The sequence below is a fragment of the Capra hircus genome, chromosome 3 (genome assembly GCF_001704415.2).
Source record: "Capra hircus breed San Clemente chromosome 3, ASM170441v1, whole genome shotgun sequence".
Lineage (NCBI taxonomy): Eukaryota > Metazoa > Chordata > Mammalia > Artiodactyla > Bovidae > Capra > Capra hircus.
Window position 1 is genome coordinate 105,524,780 of NC_030810.1, and position 19,318 is coordinate 105,544,097.

Genomic DNA, 19,318 nt, shown 5'->3' on the forward strand with positions numbered 1-19,318 from the left:
TTCTTTACCCTCTGAGCCACCAGGGAAGCCCATTGGCAGGTGGGTTCTTTACCACTAGTGCCACCTAAAATACGTATAACATAAAATTTACTATTGCTGACATTTAGCCATTCACAATGTTGTATAATCATCACCACTATCTGGTCCAGAACACTTTCATCACTCCAAACAGAAACTCTGTATTAATTAAACAGTCACTCCCACTCCTCCTCCCTCCAGTTCCTGGGAATCGCTAATCCACTTAACCTGCTTTCTGTCTATATACATTTGTGTATTTTGCATATTGCATCTAAATAGAATTGCACAATATGGGACTGTTGTGTCTGGCTTATTTCACTTAGCATAATGGTTTCAAAATTCTCATCGACATTGTAGTATGTATCCATATTTTATTTTAAATAGCTTATGCGCCGTTGTACAGATAAACAAGGAACCCTTGTTTCTACTTTTGGACTATTGCAATAGTGCTGCTATGAACATTTGTGTTACGAGTTTTTGTTTGAACATCTGTTTTCAAGTCTTTCAGATACTTATTCAGAGTGAAATTGTTTGGTTATATATTAACGTAGCTTAACCTATTGAGGAACAATCAAACTGTTTCACACCAGCTAAACCACTTTACATTTCCACCAGCAATGCCTGAAGGTTCCAGTTTCTCCACATCCTTGCTAACACTCCTTACTTTCCAGGTCGTTGTTTGCTTGCTAGTTTTAATTTTAGCCACCCAAGTGGGTGTGAAGTGAGATCTTATGATTTTGATTTGTTTTTCTCTAATGATACTGAGCATCTCTTCCTGTGCTTTTTGGCTACCTTCTTTAGAGAAATGTCTATTCAAGTCCTTTACCCATTTAAAGAATTGGGTTGTCTGTTTGTGGCGGTGTAGAAATAACTATTTCGAAATGAATCTATTCGCCACCCCATACCCCCCCTCCCAGTCCCTTATTTAAAGGGTTCTGCCTCTTCTTTTAAATCCATGTATAGGCAAATTGTTTTAGAGCTGGGAGAGACTACTCCACCTCCAGGATGTCCTCTATTCCTGCAATTCTTTGAGCTCTCAAACGTTAAAATTGGTTGTCTAAATTTAGTCCTCCCTGGTCAGCACATTAGCCTCTGTTTTGGCTCAACAGATGAGAAAAATAACAGATGAGCTTTGAATTTAAGGATCCCAATAGTATCGAAACACAAGGTGACCCAGTTAGGACAAGATACTCAAGAAGGGCCGGAGGACTCAGTTTCCACCAAGTGGAAAGAAAACGCATGCGCTGTACAGCTGAGGGCATGTCCGAGCTCATGAAGGCGTGGCCTCTGCCCGAATTCAAGATGGCTGCCAGGAACTTCCACTCTTGCTGCGGGGGCGGGGGGAGAGGCTGAAGATTCAGAACGCCATTGGTGGAATTGGCACCGTTCATCTCCGCCCCTTCAAGGGGAGGAGTGACACGGTCCCAACTTCCGGTTCCGTCAGTACCGGGAGCCCGGTCGAGATGGAGGAAGATGCGACCGGAGGCCATCAGTCGCCAGAAACAGAGGATAAAATGGGACCTGCAGCCTAGAGGTCCGCACTTGGAGTTCACCTCAGACGCGGCGGAACCACCCTGATCTGAGGAGGTAAGAAACTACCTGCTTGGGTGCCTGAGGACTAAGGTCTCCGAGGAGCTGGACCTGTCAAGGAGGCAGCGGGCGCCTGCAGTGCCCGGCTGCGCTTCAGTGGGGGCCCGCCACGCAGTTTGGGGAATGGGGGACGATTCCAACTAGTCATCTCTTTCTGTCGGAGGAGCATGAGGTTCGCTGACAGCGAAAGAAGCATGGCGAGAGGCATGGCGAGGGACAAGTCCGAGGATCCAGAGGCGGCAGGTCGGGGGCCAGGACAGAAGCAGCTTAAAGCGTGTGTCATGTGGAGTAGGTGAAGAGGATTGTCATGTGGCGTCTGCCATGAAGCGTCACATGGGAGCCTATGAAAGACCAAAGGAAGGCTGGGTGGGAATCTCTTCATGTTCCAGAGCGGAGATTGTCTTGGAGGGAGAGGTTGGAGGCATGCCAGGGAACTTCCCTAAGGAAATGCATATTCATTAAGACTGGTGGGCAAGCATGGAAATATATTCACATTCATGTGGTAGCTAGCTCCCAGGATGCAGAGCCTTCAGGCAGATGCAGTAAGAACAGAGGAGGAAGCAAAGATCTTGTTTGCAGCACAAAAGTGGGGACCAAACCCCACAGATGACTTGTCAGAAGTTGTAGGTGTCAGTTTGATTTGGTGGGGGTTGTCGACTGATAAGATCTGAATGAGTCTAGTAGACATCATTGAGCCCAGTCCTGGTGACCAGTCAGGATGGAGTCAGACGATCCTGGACTCCTAGAGTAGTTGTTACCATTTATAATACTGACAGTCCTTAATATTTAAGGCAGTACTTTCCAAGCTCTGATCTATGTATTAATCACCCCGAGATCCTGTGAAAATGTTGGCTCTTATTCAGCAGGTATGTGGAGCATCCTGAAATTCTATATTTCTTACAAACTCCCAGGTGATGCCCATGCTGCTGGTCTGTGCCACACTCTGAGTAGCAGAGATTTAGAGCAGCGCTGTCCAGCAGAGCTTTCTGCAGTAATAGAAGTATTTTGTTGTTTACAAAGTGCTTTCACACATATTAGCTCAGGTGAGTTGCCCCAAACTGTTGTATAGCTATGGCAGGCTTTATTAGCCCCATTTCAGAGATGAGGAAACTGAATTTCAAAGAAGTTATTTGGTTCCAATCCTACTAGAAAGTAATGGTAGTGGAACTCAAACTTGGATCTCCTGACTACTTGTGTTCTTTCCATCGAATGACCTTACGTTCCAGGTGACTCTGTGTTGTCCTGAACGAGAATCTTATCTGAGATCCTAGTGAAGTCTGGTGTAGTTTTTCTGGTACAGGGAGACTGAAGTGGAGGGGGAGTATACCTGCCTGGGCCAGTTTGTCCCTCTCCTCTGATAGGCTCATCAGTGAGGCCTCTGCCTTTGACATCTCATTTGATGACTTCAGGACATCCTGGGTCATCTGGTGGGTCTCCACATGAAGCACTTTAACCTTGGTGTCTAAGCTATGTTAAAAGATTGGAGACAGTTCACAGTTGGAGCCATGTGGTGCAAGTCATGTGGTGCAGTGGTAAAAGAACCTGCCTCCCAATGCTGGAGACGTAAGAGACGCAGGTTCGATCACTGGGTGGGGAAGATCCCCTGGAGGAGGGCATGGCAACCACTCCAGTACTCTTGCCTGGAAAATCCCGTGACAGAGGAGCCTGGCCGGCTACAGTGCATAGGGTCGCAAAGAGTCGGATGCAACTGAGCATGTACACATCCACACAAATGAGGGTCTGGGAAAGAGTCATAAAGAAGCTGGACTGAGTGAGTTGGAAAGCTGTAGGAAGTGAGTGTACAGGTATCTGCAAGAAGGATTTTCCTGAGTGAGAGACAGAAGGAACTGGTTTTGATATATCTGCATGAAGTTGGGAGGTTATAGAACAAAGAGCAGGTTGAGATCCCAGCTTTTAGGAGCAGCCCTGCCTTTCAAAGGGGTAGGGAGGGTAGATGCAGAGCCTTCACCTTCAACTATAGAGGCTCAGCCCTCTTGGCATGACCCATAGCGGCTTCCTCTGTCATGGCAGTGGTGGAAACTTCCTGCTTTGGCCCTGGAGAGTCCTTCCTTCTTTCTGGGAATTTAAACTAGACTGGCACATGTGAGGGATGGAGATGGAGGAAAGTGGGGAAGTGAGGCACTGGGTGCTGTAATCAGATGTTGGTATTCTGTCATTCCGTTTCATAGGTTGAGATGGTGCCCACAAAACTAGTTTCTGGGACAGAGTCCTTTGTTGCCCTGCCTGTCACGCACTATTCATGAGCTGGGCAGAAGGCTCTCCTGCTTGAGCCCTGCTGTATTTGTCCTGTGACGACAACAGGCCCGCCCAGCCACTCTGCTCAGTCCCTCCACAAACACGCTGGGAAAGCAGAGGCAGCTCTTGGTTTCTCTGGAACAAAGCTGAGAGAAATCCCTGAGCATCTGCACAGCCAGGAGCTTATGCTTAACCCTTACGTGACTGGCAGTTGTGAAGGCATTAATTCTGCCTCCCAGGGTTGGAATGACTTAGCTTCAGACAGAACAGAGATGATTTGTGCTGGAGCTCCTCAACTCCCAGGGGGCAGAGGGCATGATGGAGCAGAGGAGCAAGCTTGGCTCATGTCCTGCCTCCACCACTGAACGACTGTGTGACCTTAGGCCTGTTTCTTTTAACCTGTTTGTACCTCTACTTTCTCATTTAGCAGAAATGTCCTAACTGTACGCAAGTTAAGTTGTACGGATTATATGAGGTAATATGTATTCAGTGAATCCTAGTATCTCTCTCTCTTTCCTCTTCTCTCAGTAGAAATGGACACATGACCTTGGGACCCTGGATGACAAACACCCACTTAGTTTTTCAATGGTACAGTGATCCCCTTCTTTTGAAGGGCCTCAAAGGAGAAGATTTCTGCACTGGACTTGGTGGGTGTCGTGGGCTGAGGCTGGAGGAAGGGCCCACAGCAAGTGGCACATCCGTGTTCCAAAGGTTCTCCTCCTAGAACTCAATCTCTAGCTCATTCCCCATAGACCTCAATGCTCTGTTCTGCTTAACTCAGTTGTTTTCGCCGTTTTTCTCTCCCTTCCACTGCCCGCATGTATTTCTCCATTCACCTGCCTTGTCCTCCTCCAGGGGGCCTGTCTTGGTTACATGTGCCTCACGCATGTCTCACCTTGAAGCTGAGGTTTTCCCTTCAGCTCACATGTACTGAGTTTATACTGCAGGTATCTTGTATTTTAATGAAAGTGATACAGTCCAGCTCAGGGAATTCCAAAAAGCTAACCTTGCTTCTCCACAGACTTGTATGGTAAACCAAGAAGCTACTTAAAGTTTGGGGAGCCCCTGACTTCTCACTTCCTGGAATTTAACTTTCCACTTTCTCCTTCTGGCTGCAAATGTCCAGTATCCTACCCAGGAGTACATTACATTGTCACTGTGTCTATGTCCAGTATATGACGTGCTCTCATTTGACATTTCTTAAGTTGGAAGCTCCTGATTTTATATAGTTGTTACAGTTGTTAGCTTATGAGTTTTGTTTGAAACTTTACTCTTTGGATACACGTAACATGAGGGCCCCATGTATTTAATTTGCCCTGGTTGCTTTATCTCTGTTTCTTATGTCCAGTCCCCAGAGGGATACTGAGTCTCCTTGAAGAGACTGAATGTATCAAAGGCGGAGTTGCTCTTTCTTCTGTCACTGGAATCTCCCTTCATTGTCTAGGGCTGAGGTTACTGTTTCTGTGCTTGGGGATAAGGGGGCCAGGCATGTTCTCTACAGTTGTCAAGACTCTTCAGGGAAGCTGCTTAGCTCTCAGGTGGTTCATTTCTTTCTCTTGGGTGAGTTATCTAATAACCAAAGAGGACTCTGACCTTTGACTTGTTCCTGACTTCCTAATTTCTTTCATTAAAGGGGAGGGAGGGAGGGGGTGGCGGCTGTGGCGTGAAAGCCCTGTTTGCTTTCTTCCTCACGTTTTCTTCTAATGCAGACTGGAGAAAATGTAAGTGTAGTGAGTGTGGGTCAGGGAAGCTCAGAGGGGCCAATGCAGGAAACCAGAAATAAAGTCAGGTGAGTCAGCTGGTAAGTGGTGCTAAAAGAGGTAGTCTGCTGAGGCTCAGTGGCTGAAGGCTGAAAGCCTCGCCTTCTCAGTAGGCCTAGGGGCATCAGAAATGGAGCGCTTCCCTTGAGGTTTTAGGAACCCCTGGAATATCACTTTGTGACATCCCATTAGCCCACCTAAAGGTCTTGCCTCCTGTCAAGTGGTTGGTTTGTCCACACCATCCTGAGCTGTCTGGGTGAGCTAGAAAAGGAAAAAGGATGGCCGTGACACCAGGGCCTGGGCAGAGGCAGAGAGAGCAGACGAGTCCAGCAAGCTGGGAGCAGGGAGCTGAGGTGGGACTGAGGCAGGGGAGTCCCTGCGGTGAGAAACAGCTTTCACAGGAGGGCCCTGAATATGCACGGACTGGTAAAGGTGGGGGGCATCTTAATCTGTGAAGGAAGACTCAGGCAGGGGTTGGCAGAGCCAGATTAGTTGAAGTCTAAGCTTTGGGAGGTGAGTACCCCAGGAGATGAAGCCTGAGAATAGCGTTTCAGAGCCCAGCCAAGAGGAGAAGGTGTGAACTCTGGTCTCCTTCATATTCCCTCCATCCTGCTCCAGCCCCCAGGTCTGCAGGCACAATGGAGGACAAACGTAACATCCAGATCATCGAGTGGGAGCACCTGGACAAGAAGAAGTTCTACGTGTTCGGTGTGGCGATGACAATGATGATCCGCGTCAGCGTCTACCCCTTCACCCTCATCCGCACTCGGTTGCAGGTTCAGAAAGGCAGGAGCCTCTACCATGGGACCTTCGACGCCTTCATCAAGATCCTACGGGCGGACGGTGTGACTGGCCTCTACCGGGGGTTCCTGGTCAACACCTTCACCCTCATATCTGGCCAGTGCTATGTCACCACTTACGAGCTCACCCGGAAGTTCGTAGCCGACTACAGCCAGAGCAACACCGTCAAGTCGCTGGTGGCTGGTGGCTCGGCCTCTCTCGTGGCCCAGAGCATCACGGTGCCCATTGATGTGGTCTCCCAGCACCTGATGATGCAGCGCAAGGGTGAGAAGATGGGCCGCTTCCAAGTGCGGGGGAGTCCAGAGGGACACGGGGTAGTTGCCTTTGGCCAAACCAAGGACATCATCAGGCAGATCCTGCGGGCTGATGGACTTCGTGGCTTCTACCGAGGCTACGTGGCTTCACTGCTTACTTACATCCCAAACAGTGCTGTCTGGTGGCCCTTCTACCACTTCTATGCAGGTAAGCGGGAACTAGGAGGGTGAGGGTGGAGGAGGGGTTACTCATGAAACAGATGCTATCGCCCCGGGCCTGTTGGAATGGGAGATTTAATGGGAAAATTCATACAGCAAACATTTGAATTCACGAGGATTCAGAGGTGAATAAGATATGGTTCTTGCTTTCAGAGAGCGAATATTATAGTGGAGGGAATCAGACAAGTAAAATCTATGACTGTAGAGCATTGAGTATGTTCTCCATGCGTCAGGATCAACTAAGGTTTGTGGAATATTGGCAGAGAATGGGTGGAGAGGGACAAAATCCTTGGGATTTAAAGATGGAATCAATCGTGATAGTGTGAGCTTTTGAGTTGGATGCCTTTCCTGGGTATTTTAAAATTTAAGTTCAAGATGTAATACAGTCTTGAAGCTCTCTAATCCTGTATTTTTGGTTCACAAGTATTTCTTAGAAATGGAATTACTGGGTCCAGAGATAACATTTTTTTTTTAATGGCCGCGCAGCATATGGGGTTTTAATTCCCTGATTAGGGTTCAGACCTGCACCCCCTGCATTGGAAGCACGGCATCTTAACCACTGGACCTCCAGGGAAGTCCCAAGAGATGACATTTTTGAGGGTCTTTATAAACATACCACCAGATTTCCTTCTGAAAGGGCAAAGCATATTGCCGAGAGCAGGGCCTGTATGTGCTTGCTACCCTGAAACATCCACAGTGTTGTAACTTTGTCTCTTTCTTTTAACAGTCTTTCATCTAGAGTATTTGGTAAAATTCAAATATGTGGACTCCACCTTGACCCTTTGTATCAGATTCTTTAGGACAGATGCTGGTAATCTTAATGTTAGAGAAACATCCTAGGAAAAATTTTCTCTGGAGTCTATCTTCACCCCTGTCTCCTCATTTGATTTCATCTACAATTAGGGTTGTCCTTTTCTAATATGTCCAAATCTCTATTTCTTTTCCCAAACTAACCTGTCCAGAGCTCTGGACAGATATTCTGACTGTTGGACCTTTCAACTTGAAGGCATGCACGTACATCTGAAATTTTACTCAACTATAACATTTTTCATCCCAACCTTTTCCTTTTTCTGACTGACTTTCAGGTGTCAGTGGCCAGGTTATTCTCCAGATCACCGAGACGGAGGCTTTGCGCGTCGCGCTTGGCCCCTGCCTCTTCCTTGTCCCCACTAACATTTATTGAACCCTCACTGTGTGCCAGGCTCTGTGACACTGTGTGTCTCAGGGCCTGATGAGTTGTCAGTGCTCAGGACATACTTGTTGAGTGAATAGATTGGTTCTTATCACTCCGTTTTGCTAAAATCTACCAATGCTTCCGTATGGGTATTTAGAATAAAATCGAATGCTTCTCACAGTCAGTACAGGTCTGTGTGACCTGGTCCTCATCTCCTCCAGCCCCGTCTTGCGCTCCTCTCACCTTTCTCACCCTGGTCCATCCTTACTGCCCTTCGCTCAATTCCTGAGATACATCAAGCTCTGTTCTCACCTCCTAGCCTTTGCACATACTGTTCTTTCTGCCTGCAACACCCTTGCCCATTTTCTTTCTGTGGCCGGGTCCTTCTCATGCCTCAGGCATCGGCATACATGCTCCCTTTACCCAGCCGGAAAGAGGGCGCTTCCTGTTTTCTTTTTCAGCACCTTTTCCTTTAGAGCACTTACCATAATTTGCAGGTATTTTATCCCTAGCTCCCATGCAGCTCCTTAATTAGACTGTAAGTTCCATGAAGTTACTTCCCTGCCCATTTCTCTGTTTTATGCCTAGTGCTTTCGCAGTGGCTGGCATATAGTAAATGTTAAATAAATGCTCATTTATATTACTTGCCCAAAGTCATTTAGCCAGGAAGGACTTAAACCAAGTAAGCCTAGGTTTATCTTCTGCCTTGCAGATAATAGATGCCCAATAAACATTTATTGACTGAATAACGGAGAAGGAAAGACTTGGGACTCTTTCTCCCACGCTCTTGTCTTTGTTTTTTCATCCTCTTCATAAACCCCGGGAAAATAGCGTATGTGAGTGATTAGAATTGGAATCTGAATCCCGCTGCAGCTTGCTGGCTTGGGTGCCAGTGCAGACAGGCCCGAGGAAGCTGGCAGTGGCAGTCCAGATGCTACCTTCTAATGCTTGTGAAATGTTTTCTTTTCTGGAGAGCAAGACACCCCTGAGGCACAGCTGGCAGTTCACTTTGTTTCTGTTTGTATGCTGACCCTGGGGAAGAAAGTGATTAGAAATCAGGGGAGAGGTGATTCTGGTAGGGCTTAAGGAATTCTATCTGGGCCTTGGAAGCCTTTGCTTCTGCCCTGCCAACCTCTACCCTCCTACTTGTTCTCTAATCTTTAGTTGCCTGGCCATAAATCACCAAAACTAGGAGCATGAGAAAAAAGTTATTATTTTTTTTTAATGTGCAGTATAGTTAATATTCGTTGGAAGGACTGATCCTGAAGCTAAAACTCCAATGCTTTGGCCACCTGATGCGAAGAACTGACATTTGAAAAGACCCTGATTCTGGGAAAGATTGAGGGTGGGAGGAGAAGGGGACGACAGAGGATGAGGTGGTTGGATGGCATCACTGACTAAATGGACATGAGTTTGAGTAGACTCCGGGAGGTGGTGATGGACAGGGAGGCCTGGTGTGCTGCAGTCCATGGGGTTGCAAAGAGTCAGACATGACAGAATGACTGAACTGAAACTGATAGTTAATATATAATATTGTATAAATTACAGGGGTGCAATATAGTGATTCACAATTTTTAAAGGTTATACTCCATTTATAGTTATTATAAAATATTTGCTATATTCCCTGTGTTATATAATATATCCCTGTAGCTATTTTACACCCAATAGCTTGTTCCTTTTAATCCCCTACCTTTATAATGCCCCTCCTCCCAGAAAAGAATTCTTAACTCTTTTCTTAAATCTGTTTGACACTCAGTCTCACTCAGAGTAAAAGCCAGAGTCCATGCAATGGCTTCAAGGCCCTAAATGACCTACCTCTTAGACCTCATCTACTCTTCTTCCCCTCACTTATCCAGACGTATTGGCCTCGCTGCCCCTTGAAGATCTCAGGCATACTCATGCCTCAGGGCCTTTGGATAGGATGTTACCTCTGCTGGGAAAGTTCTTTCCACAGATTGATAAGGCTTACACTCTCCTTTAACTGTTTGCTTAAACTTCACCTTCTACTGTTGGCATTCTTATCTCCTTTTCCTGCTTTATTTTTATCTATACCTAAAAACATACATATCTTTATATGTATATAAAATATACATCAGTTCAGTTCAGTCGCTCAGTTGTGTCCGACTCTTTGCAACCCCATGAATCGCAGCACGCCAGGCCTCCCTGTCCATCACCAACTCCCGGAGTGCACTCAGACTCACGTCCATCGAGTCAGTGATGCCATCCAGCCATCTCATCCTCTGTTGTCTCCTTCTCCTCCTGCCCCCAATCCCTTCCAGCATCAGAGTCTTTTCCAATGAGTCAACTCTTCGCATGAGATGGCCAAAGTACTGGAGTTTCAGCGTTAGCATCATTCCTTCCAAAGAAATCCCAGAATGGACTGGCTGATCTTCAGAATGGACTGGTTGGATCTCCTTGCAGTCCAAGGGACTCTCAAGAGTCTTCTCCAACACCACAGTTCAAAAGCATCAATTCTTCGGCGCTCAGCTTTCTTCACAGTCCAACTCTCACATCCATACATGACCACTGGAAGAACCATAGCCTTGACTAGACAGGCCTTTGTTGGCAAAGTAATGTCTCTGCTTTTCAATATGCTATCTAGGTTGGTCATAACTTTCCTTCCAAGGAGTAAGCGTTTTTTAATTTCATGGCTGCAGTCACCATCTGCAGTGATTTTGGAGCCCTAAAAAATAAAGTCTGCCACTGTTTCCACTGTTTCCCCATCTATTTCCCATGAAGTGATGGGACCAGATGCCATGATCTTCGTTTTCTGAATGTTGAGCTTTAAGCCAACTTTTTCACTCTCCTCTTTCACTTTCATCAAGAGGCTTTTTAGTTCCTCTTCACTTTCTGCCACAAGGGTGGTGTCATCTTCATATCTGAGGTTATTGATGTTTCTTCCGCAATCTTGATTCCAGCTTGTGTTTCTTCCAGTCCAGCGTTTCTCAAGATGTACTCTGCATAGAAGTTAAATAAGCAGGGTGACAATATACAGCCTTGACTACTCCTTTTCCTATTTGGAACCAGTCTGTTGTTCCATGTCCAGTTCTAACTGTTGCTTCCTGACCTGCATACAGATTTCTCAAGAGGCAGGTTAGGTGGTCTGGTATTCCCATCTCTCTCAGAATTTTCCACAGTTTATTGTGATCCACACAGTCAAAGGCTTTGGCATAGTCAATAAAGCAGAAATAGATGTTTTTCTGGAACTCTCTTGCTTTTTTGATGATCCAGTGGGTGTTGGCAATTTGATCTCTGGTTCCTCTGCTTTTTCTAAAACCAGCTTGAACATCTGGAAATTCACAGTTCACGTATTGCTGAAGCTTGGCTTGGAGAATTTTGAGCATTACTTTACTAGTGTGTGAGATGAGTGCAATTGTGCAGTAGTTTGACCATTCTTTGGCATTGCCTTTCTTTGGGATTATGTATGTTTTAGCATACATCACCTTCTGATATATTTCATTTTTTATTTATTGTCTCTTTTCCCCCACTAGAGTGTAAATTTCATAAGGGCAGGGATTTGAAGCTTTTTTTTTCAGACATTACAATTTGGATTTATAAAAGTTGCCCCCCCCCCAAAAAAAAAACAACCACCCTGAAATATACACTAGCTTTGTTTGGCGAGGTAAAAGTTCTTTTTCCTTCTCTTGTCACTTTCTTCCTCAATATTGTAAGGTTGTTTTAGATTTTTTAATCTGATAAATTTTAATATTCCTATACATAGCCCAGTTTAACTAGACAAAAATTTGGACCTCTGATCTCGCCCTTCAGGACCTGGGGATCTGGGTGGCCCTTCCTGGGGCAGGTCTGTCCCAGGAGCAGCTGGAGGCAGGCTCCCCAGTGGCAAGCATTGACAGCTACTTTACTTTTTTCATTAATGTACAATGAGAGAGGATTGAAGTTGCTGAGATAAGTGGGGACAGGTCACATCATACTGTTCATGGAACGTTCAGAAGGATGGCCAGGTTTGGGAGAGGTCTCAATCACCCTTGCGGCTTCCCTGTATTCTCCTCAGATGCTGACTTGAGGCTCTTTTATTCATTGTTGTTTCCTCAGAACCCAAGCTGACTGGCTCATGGTAGTCACTCAGTGAATCTTTGTTGAATAAATGAACAGCCTCTCATCTCTCACCTCCAGAGAGGGAGAAAGCAAAGGAATTCAGTTGCAGGTGAACTTCCCAGCGACACTGGGGTTGGGTGAATCTGGATGTTATTGCATCTGCTTCATCACCATTTTGAAAAATGAATTTTCCTTCCTTGATATAGGCTGAAGAAAAGTTTTCACTGTAGGATATGATTTTCTCTTTTAACTGTAATTGTTTTTTTATTTTTACAAATATTCACATGGTTTGAAATTCAAAAGGTAGGAAAAGGTGTGCAGTGAAAACGCTTCTCTGCCATAGTCACCCAGCTCCCTTCCTTGAAGACAATCAGTGTTAGCACTTTCTAATGTATTTTACCAGTTATCTGGTGCCTGTGAGTTGGGGGAAGTGGAATATCAGCATAAGAGTTTTACATCAGAAAGGATTTCTGTCCAGCAGATGAAAGGAGTCAGCAAGCAAAGGGATTTTTAAATCCCCTTCTCCAGAGGGATTTTTGTCCTGTTCAAATTGACTTTTGGAAGGGGCCTGAGATTTATAAATTTTTGTTGGTTCTGATGGACATGAAGAAAAGACAGGACGGAAGTTACAGGGTCTAAGGCGGCCAAGGATGGAAATTTTGTCATCCTTGGGCCAACTGGTAGAAGCAGCGAGGGGCACGTGGGCTGGTAGCTCGCGTCTTGAGGCACTGTCTTTCCCTCGGTTCCAGAGCAGCTCTCATCCCTCTGCCCAAAGGAGTGCCCTCACATTGTCTTTCAAGCCATCTCGGGGCCTCTGGCTGCAGCCACTGCTTCCATCCTCACCAATCCCATGGATGTCATCCGAACCCGAGTACAGGTAAGACCAGTCTTCTTCTCTCCCCAGCTGCCAGATAAGCCATGAGAAGCCTTTCCTTGTGGTTATGACTCACCATCTACAGAAACCAGCTGAGCACTTTGAACTGCCTGGGATGTTTCTATCACCCTGTCTACCACCTTGCATGCCTCTTTTCCTTGCCCATGCCCCCAGGAATTCTTACTGCTGTCTTCTAGGCTCTTGTCCTGTTAGATTACCGTCTGAGCCTCCAGGGAAGCCCTAGCATAGCATATCAATGACCTTTCCTTATCTGGCAGGTTTGTAGATACTAGAAACACGATTTTAGTTTATTTCATAAGTCTCTCTGGGTTTTCCACTTGGCTATGAGCTCTCTACAGTGAAAGCGACTATTCTTGAACAGTTTTCACAGATGGTTCCGTATGGGCTCAGCACAAATACAAAGGCTTTGGTGGTGCTGTCCAGAAATTATAGACCCTGTCTTTAGTCAGATCAGTGACAATTTCACAACCTGAAGGCCAAAGAAATTGAATCTAAAGGATAATATATAGTATACAAATGATGCATTTTGCTCTATAAAGCTTTAGGTGGAGTGTGTGTGTGCACGCGTGTACACATGTGCACTCAGTCATGTCCAGTTCTTTGTAACCCCATGGACTATAACCTTCCTGGACCTTCTGTCCATGGGATTCTCCAGGCAAGAATACTGGAATGGGTTGCCATTTCCTCCTCTTGAGGATCTTCCTGACCCAAGGATCCAGCCAGTGGCTCCAACATCTCCTGCATGGGCAGGCAGGTTCTTTACCTCTGAGCCACTAGGGAAGCCCGAGAATGAGGGAGAAGGAAGGATAAAAACCTTAACAGGTTAGAGGTGAAGTCAGCTTTTCTGATACCAAGATGTTTGGACAGGGGTGATTGGTAAATCTAGGTACAATTGAACCTTGAACAACATGTAGTTTAGGAAAGCCGACACTCTGCATAGTTGAAAATCAGAGTGTAACTTGGCCCTCTAAATCCATGGCTGCTCATCCAGATTGTCTAGTACTGCAGGATTTGGGGGGGGGGTGGTGTTTTTTTTTTTAAGTATAAATAAAAATGAATTTTTACTTAAATCATTTTGGTATCGGTTACAGTCATATAGACATTTAATTATATTGTGGGTAATATAAGCAGGCAGTTCAGTTTTAAATTCAGTTTTTTTTAGCCACCCTACGTGGCATGTGGAATCTTAGTTCCCCATCTGGGGATCAAACCCATGCCCGCTGCCGTGGAAGCGTGGAGTTTTAACCATTGGACAACCAGTTCAGTCAGTTCAGTTCAGTCGCTCAGTTGTGTCCGACTCTTTGCTACCCCATGGACTGCAGCACTCCAGGCTTCTCTGTCTATCACCAACTCCCGGAGCTTACTCAAACTCATGTCCATTGAGTCTATGATACCATCAACCGTCTCATCCTCTGCCGTCCCCTTCTCCCGCCTTCAGTCTTTCCCAGCATCAGGGTCTTTTCCAATGAGTCAGCTCTTCACCTCAGGTGGCCAAAGGAGTGGAGCTTCAGCCTCAGCAGCAGTCCTTCCAATGAATATTCAGGATTGGTCTCCTTCAGGATGGACTGGTTAGATCTCCTTGCAGTCCAAGGGACTCTCAAAGAGTCTTCTCCAACACCACAGTTCAAAAGCATCAATTCTTCGGCACTCAGCTTTCTTTATAGTCCAACTCTCACATCCGTACATGACTGCTGGAAAAACCATAGCCTTGACCAGACGGACCTTTGTTGGCAAAGTGATGTCTCTGCTTTTTAATATGCTGTCTAGGTTGGTCATAACTTTTCTTCCAAGGAGTAAGCGTCTTTTAATTTCATGGCTGCAGTCACCATCTGCAGTGATTTTGGAGCCCCCCAAAATAAAGTCTGACACTGTTTCCACTGTTTCTGCATCTATTTGCCATGAAGTGATAGGACTGGATGCCATGATCTCATGGACAGCCAGGGAATTCCCTAAATTCAATTTTTTATGTAATAACTCTGCTACCTATGTAAAATTTTGATTTTTTCCAGAGAAGTTAAATAATCTCTTTAAATTTAATGTTGTATAAGCATGAAATTCTTAAATTAACCAAGTATATACTTTAGAGAAACAAGAATGTATCTTGATATGTTTTAAAATATACAATACATAGATAGAGATTAAAAAGCAATGGTAAAGTTTTTCTGGTTATTTTATTTTTTATTTATTTTTAATTTTTATTGGTACTGTTAGTAGTGTTACTGCTGGAAAAAAAGTACTGCTTATAAGTGGACTCACATTGTTCAAACCCATGTTGTTCAAGGGTCAGTTGTATATTTATCTCTAGGAAAGATTGTCCCTGCTATGACCCATACATTTTAAAATGAATGGTATCTGATTGGTTTACAGATAATAAAGTGCACAAGTTCCATCCTTATTCTCTCCTAGCCTTGTTATGGGGGTTCCATGAGGAGAATCAAGGGAAAGAACAGCTCCCTACTATATGACTTGGCAACTAAGCAACAACTACTTTGAGGCGTTCCCAAGCTAGAAGAGACAAAGTGCGTATGGGGACCAGGGCCATAGCTAAAAAGGTCCTTGACATGTCTGTAGATTTGTGGAGGATGAGAGGCGCACAAGTGGTCAGAGGAAGAAGGGAGTGAGGGAATGTGGAGGTGGGTGCTAAAGGAGGCAGAGAGGAATGGGGAGATGTTCTCAGTCAAAGATGGGCCCACCTTGGGAATAGGGAGAGGCGTATCAAGGAGGGTGTCTGTCCTGCATTGGCTGCGGGTCTGAGTGGGGTGGTCTCTGAGTGTGTTGTTTGGTTGTAGGTATGGAGAAGAGGGCAAGAGTATTAGGAAAGAAGAGAGAAAAGATTCTTGCCATAGCCAGGCTTCTGGTACGATAGGGAAGGCAGGTCACAGGGTGGGAGGCGGCGGGGACGGAGCGGAGGACTCTAGCCATGTGGGTTCAGAGGAATTGAGATGATAGAATCAAAATGTCTGCAGAGGCCTTGGAGGTGATTTAATCCAGCCTCCCTGAGACCAGAGAGGAGAACCTGGTCTAGACTCATCACTGTGTAGTTTATGTAATAATATTAATGAAGCTAACACTTATTGAATACTTACTGTCTGCCCGGCACTGTTCTCAGCATTTATAAGAATTCTTTTGCTTACTGCATAAAACAACCATACGGTGTAGGTACTATCATTATTATTATATATTTGAGGAAACTGGGATGCAAAGTGCTAAGTAAACTACCTGAGATTATGCTGTTAGTAAATTAGGGGGCAGGATTCATACCAGGCATTCTGGCACCAGAGGCCACACTCAATCTGCTGAACTGTCCTGCTGAAGCAGAGTCTGGCCCTCTGACTCCTAAGTCTAATTCTTTCCATTTTTAGGCTAAGATAGGAGAGACTGGGTGTAAGGACTTTGACTGCAGACTGTGATCCTGCACTCTGTGGACTTTTCCAGGTTGAGGGCAAGAACTCCATCATCCTGACCTTCCGACAGCTGATGGCAGAAGAGGGGCCTTGGGGGCTCATGAAAGGCCTGTCCGCCAGAATCATCTCAGCCACGCCCTCCACCATCGTCATTGTGGTGGGCTATGAAAGCCTCAAGAAACTCAGCCTCCGACCTGAGCTAGTCGACTCGAGACACTGGTAACCAGTGATGGGGAGAGAAGCCTGCTGTTTCCTGCACTACCCTGGGTCAGGGGCAGAGAGGAGAGGCCAGCACCCTCTCCAAGTGCCCCCACCGCAGACCTAGTCCTGCTGTGGGCCAGGTGGCCTGCTGGGACCGGGACAGAGACTTTGAACTGCTCTTGCTGAAGAGGCTCCACGCCTGGATCCCCCATCCTCATTGTTTTTAATTTTCTTGCCAAGCTGGGCTTCCTCACTCAGTCCAGGTACTCAGTCCTGCCCTAAGGAAATCCATTCTACCCGCCAATCCCACTCCATCGATCCCCTGCTGACCCTTCTCTGCCTTCTCCCTCCATCTGTGTCCCTGAGATCCTGAGAAGAGCTGTACACAGAACTTGGTTACTAGCGCTAGTTCTTCCTATTGGGCTTTCAGTCCAAATTCCAAGCAGCTGCCATTAGCCCTTCATCTCTTAGGTTTGCTTATTTTTCTTCTGGGACTGAGCTGCCCACCAGATTACTCTGCTTTTCTCTGCCACTGGGGACAAGGTGCCAGGCACTTTTACACAGGGCATAGGAGCAGCAATAACCTCTGGTTCTCCAGAGCACTTGTCCTCTCTTTGGAGAGTTATTAGGTTGGGGAGAAATGTTGATACTTTATTTTGTGTGTATATTTTCCTGTGAACCAGGCTACTGTCTAAGTCCTGCTAAAGCACCAGTCCTGCAGTCAGAGCCTACCCCTTCCTCAGACAGGTGAAAAATGTAATGTAGCTTTTCCCTCAATCCCAGTTCCCTAGCCCTCCCAGTCCCTACAGGGCCAGCAGCCCTAGGACAAACAAGCTGCTGTTTTCCCCTGGCCCAGATGACTACAGTGGTGGGCACAGCTCTAAGTAAATCAGACTGTCTGGGACACATTGTACTTGGAACACTACCCTGAAAAGTCTGGTTGAGAGAGTAGTTGGTTTGGAAAGTGACAGAGGGATATGTATGCCCTAGTTCATCTCCCTTGACCAGCTGAGCCAAACCTAACAGAGGGTAGTGGAGCTTCTTGATCCCAGGCAGTCATCACACACACGCGCGCACACACACACACACACACACACACACAGAGAAACCGATGTTGTCTCACAATGGGAATCTCTGAGATGTGGAACTGTTTGTGTTTTTCTTCTCCCCAGTGTAAGGAGACATCCCGGTCATGGTACCCTCTGGAGCGATGCTTGGAGGAGGGTAAAGGGCGGGTTGGGAAGTCACTCAATACCAGGAACGCTGCATTTACCAGCCTGATACTGCCAAGATTATCTGTTGACGCTCTCAGGAGCTAGGTGATGAGTGCTGCTTTCTTGCCTCATCCTCCCCGCCCCCCCCCCCCCCCAACACACACCTCCTCTACCAAGTCAGTGTGGCAGATGAGGAGAGGTGCAGCAAATGGAATGAGAAGAAGGCATATCAAACCCACACTTCTGCTTGAAACATCTGACTTGGATGACCCTTCAAACTTCATTTGGTCCCACCCCCTGGGAGAGGCCACGGTGCCAATTTGAAAGGTGCTAGCTACCTGAAGCCTTGATATTTATTACGGCTGCCCCACAGTCTATCCCTCCAGCCTAGATCAGAATCTGAATTCTCTTCCTTTACCACCACTTCCCAGCTTGTGCTCTTTGAAGGTTATTTTCTCTTTCATTCATTTCATTGTTTGTCCCTTCTTAGACTTTGTCAAGAGTCCTCCAATTTCTAGTCACAAGTGGTCATCTAAAGGGTTGGGTCTGCACATCATTCTGAATCTTCCTGTGTCTCAGTCATTCCTTTACCCTAAGAACCACGAAGATAAGAGAAGCCAGGGGTCCCCTCTTTCTGTTTAAACTCATTCTGTTGAGACCTTTGGAGGCTGATTTTTCTCAGCGCCACACCTTCCCCTTCCTAGAGATTGTATTCAGTCCTTCCCCACCATTGCAAAGTGGGTAAGGTATCATGGACAAGAGGTAGCCTCCTGCTTCTCTTACTTCTCCGACCCAGACTCCTCAACTCTTTTTCTTCTGTTTTCTTGTATTTCAGTCTTGTTTCCTGTTCTGTCTGTCTGTCTCTCTCTCTCTCTCTCTCTCTCTCACACACACACACACACACACATGCGCGCGCAGGTGTTTTAAAAGATGATGTGCATATATACTAAAAGGGATCCATGGCCCCTTACTTTTCCATCTAATATTTTAGGTACTGGTATTGGGTTTGGTTAAAATATGGCTTGGTGGGGATGGGACCGTGGCCTTCCGTTTTCCCAGGACCATGGATCGGACCAATTGGAGTGTTTGATGTATTGGTCCGTAGCCAAAATTGGAAGAACTTCGGGAGACTGGGCAAGACGGGGAAACCTGATGGGAGTATTGGACAGGGGAATAAAAATGCAGATACAGTTAACATTTGATAAAATGGACTCCTGTGAATAATATTAACGGCGAACATTCACTGTTGCACTGTACGAATTCTCCAAAAAGTGTAATTAAACGTTTTTATCGAGTCCCTGAGTTTCGAGCTTATTTTGCCTTCTCGCCAAGAAAGGACTACGGGTTTTTTGTTTGCATAATCCTCCGCCTCCGGCAGTGTCCCCTCCCCGCGGCTGGGTGATAGACATTTGCTGCTTCCAATCGGAGGCACCCACGGCCGTGAACGGCCAATCGGGGGCTTTGGTGGGCGGGGCG

General features: G+C 46.2%; 1 protein-coding gene across 3 annotated transcripts; it reads left to right on the forward strand.

Moving 5' to 3' along the window:
* On the forward strand, positions 1,437-19,141 carry SLC25A44 (solute carrier family 25 member 44). 3 transcript variants are annotated; one of them, XM_018046281.1, is made up of 4 exons: positions 1,437-1,605; positions 6,243-6,887; positions 12,883-13,005; positions 15,430-16,365. In XM_018046281.1, exons 2-4 carry the CDS (start codon positions 6,263-6,265, stop codon positions 15,486-15,488), a joined length of 807 nt encoding a protein of 268 aa, XP_017901770.1. In that variant the 5' UTR covers positions 1,437-1,605; positions 6,243-6,262; the 3' UTR covers positions 15,489-16,365. The 3 variants fall into 3 exon arrangements, with proteins under 3 accessions (XP_017901770.1, XP_005677411.1, XP_013832134.1); XM_005677354.3 differs by lacking the exon at positions 15,430-16,365 and adding an exon at positions 16,459-19,141 and having other exon boundaries at positions 1,439-1,605; positions 12,878-13,005; XM_013976680.2 differs by lacking the exon at positions 15,430-16,365 and adding an exon at positions 16,386-16,485 and having other exon boundaries at positions 1,439-1,605; positions 12,878-13,005.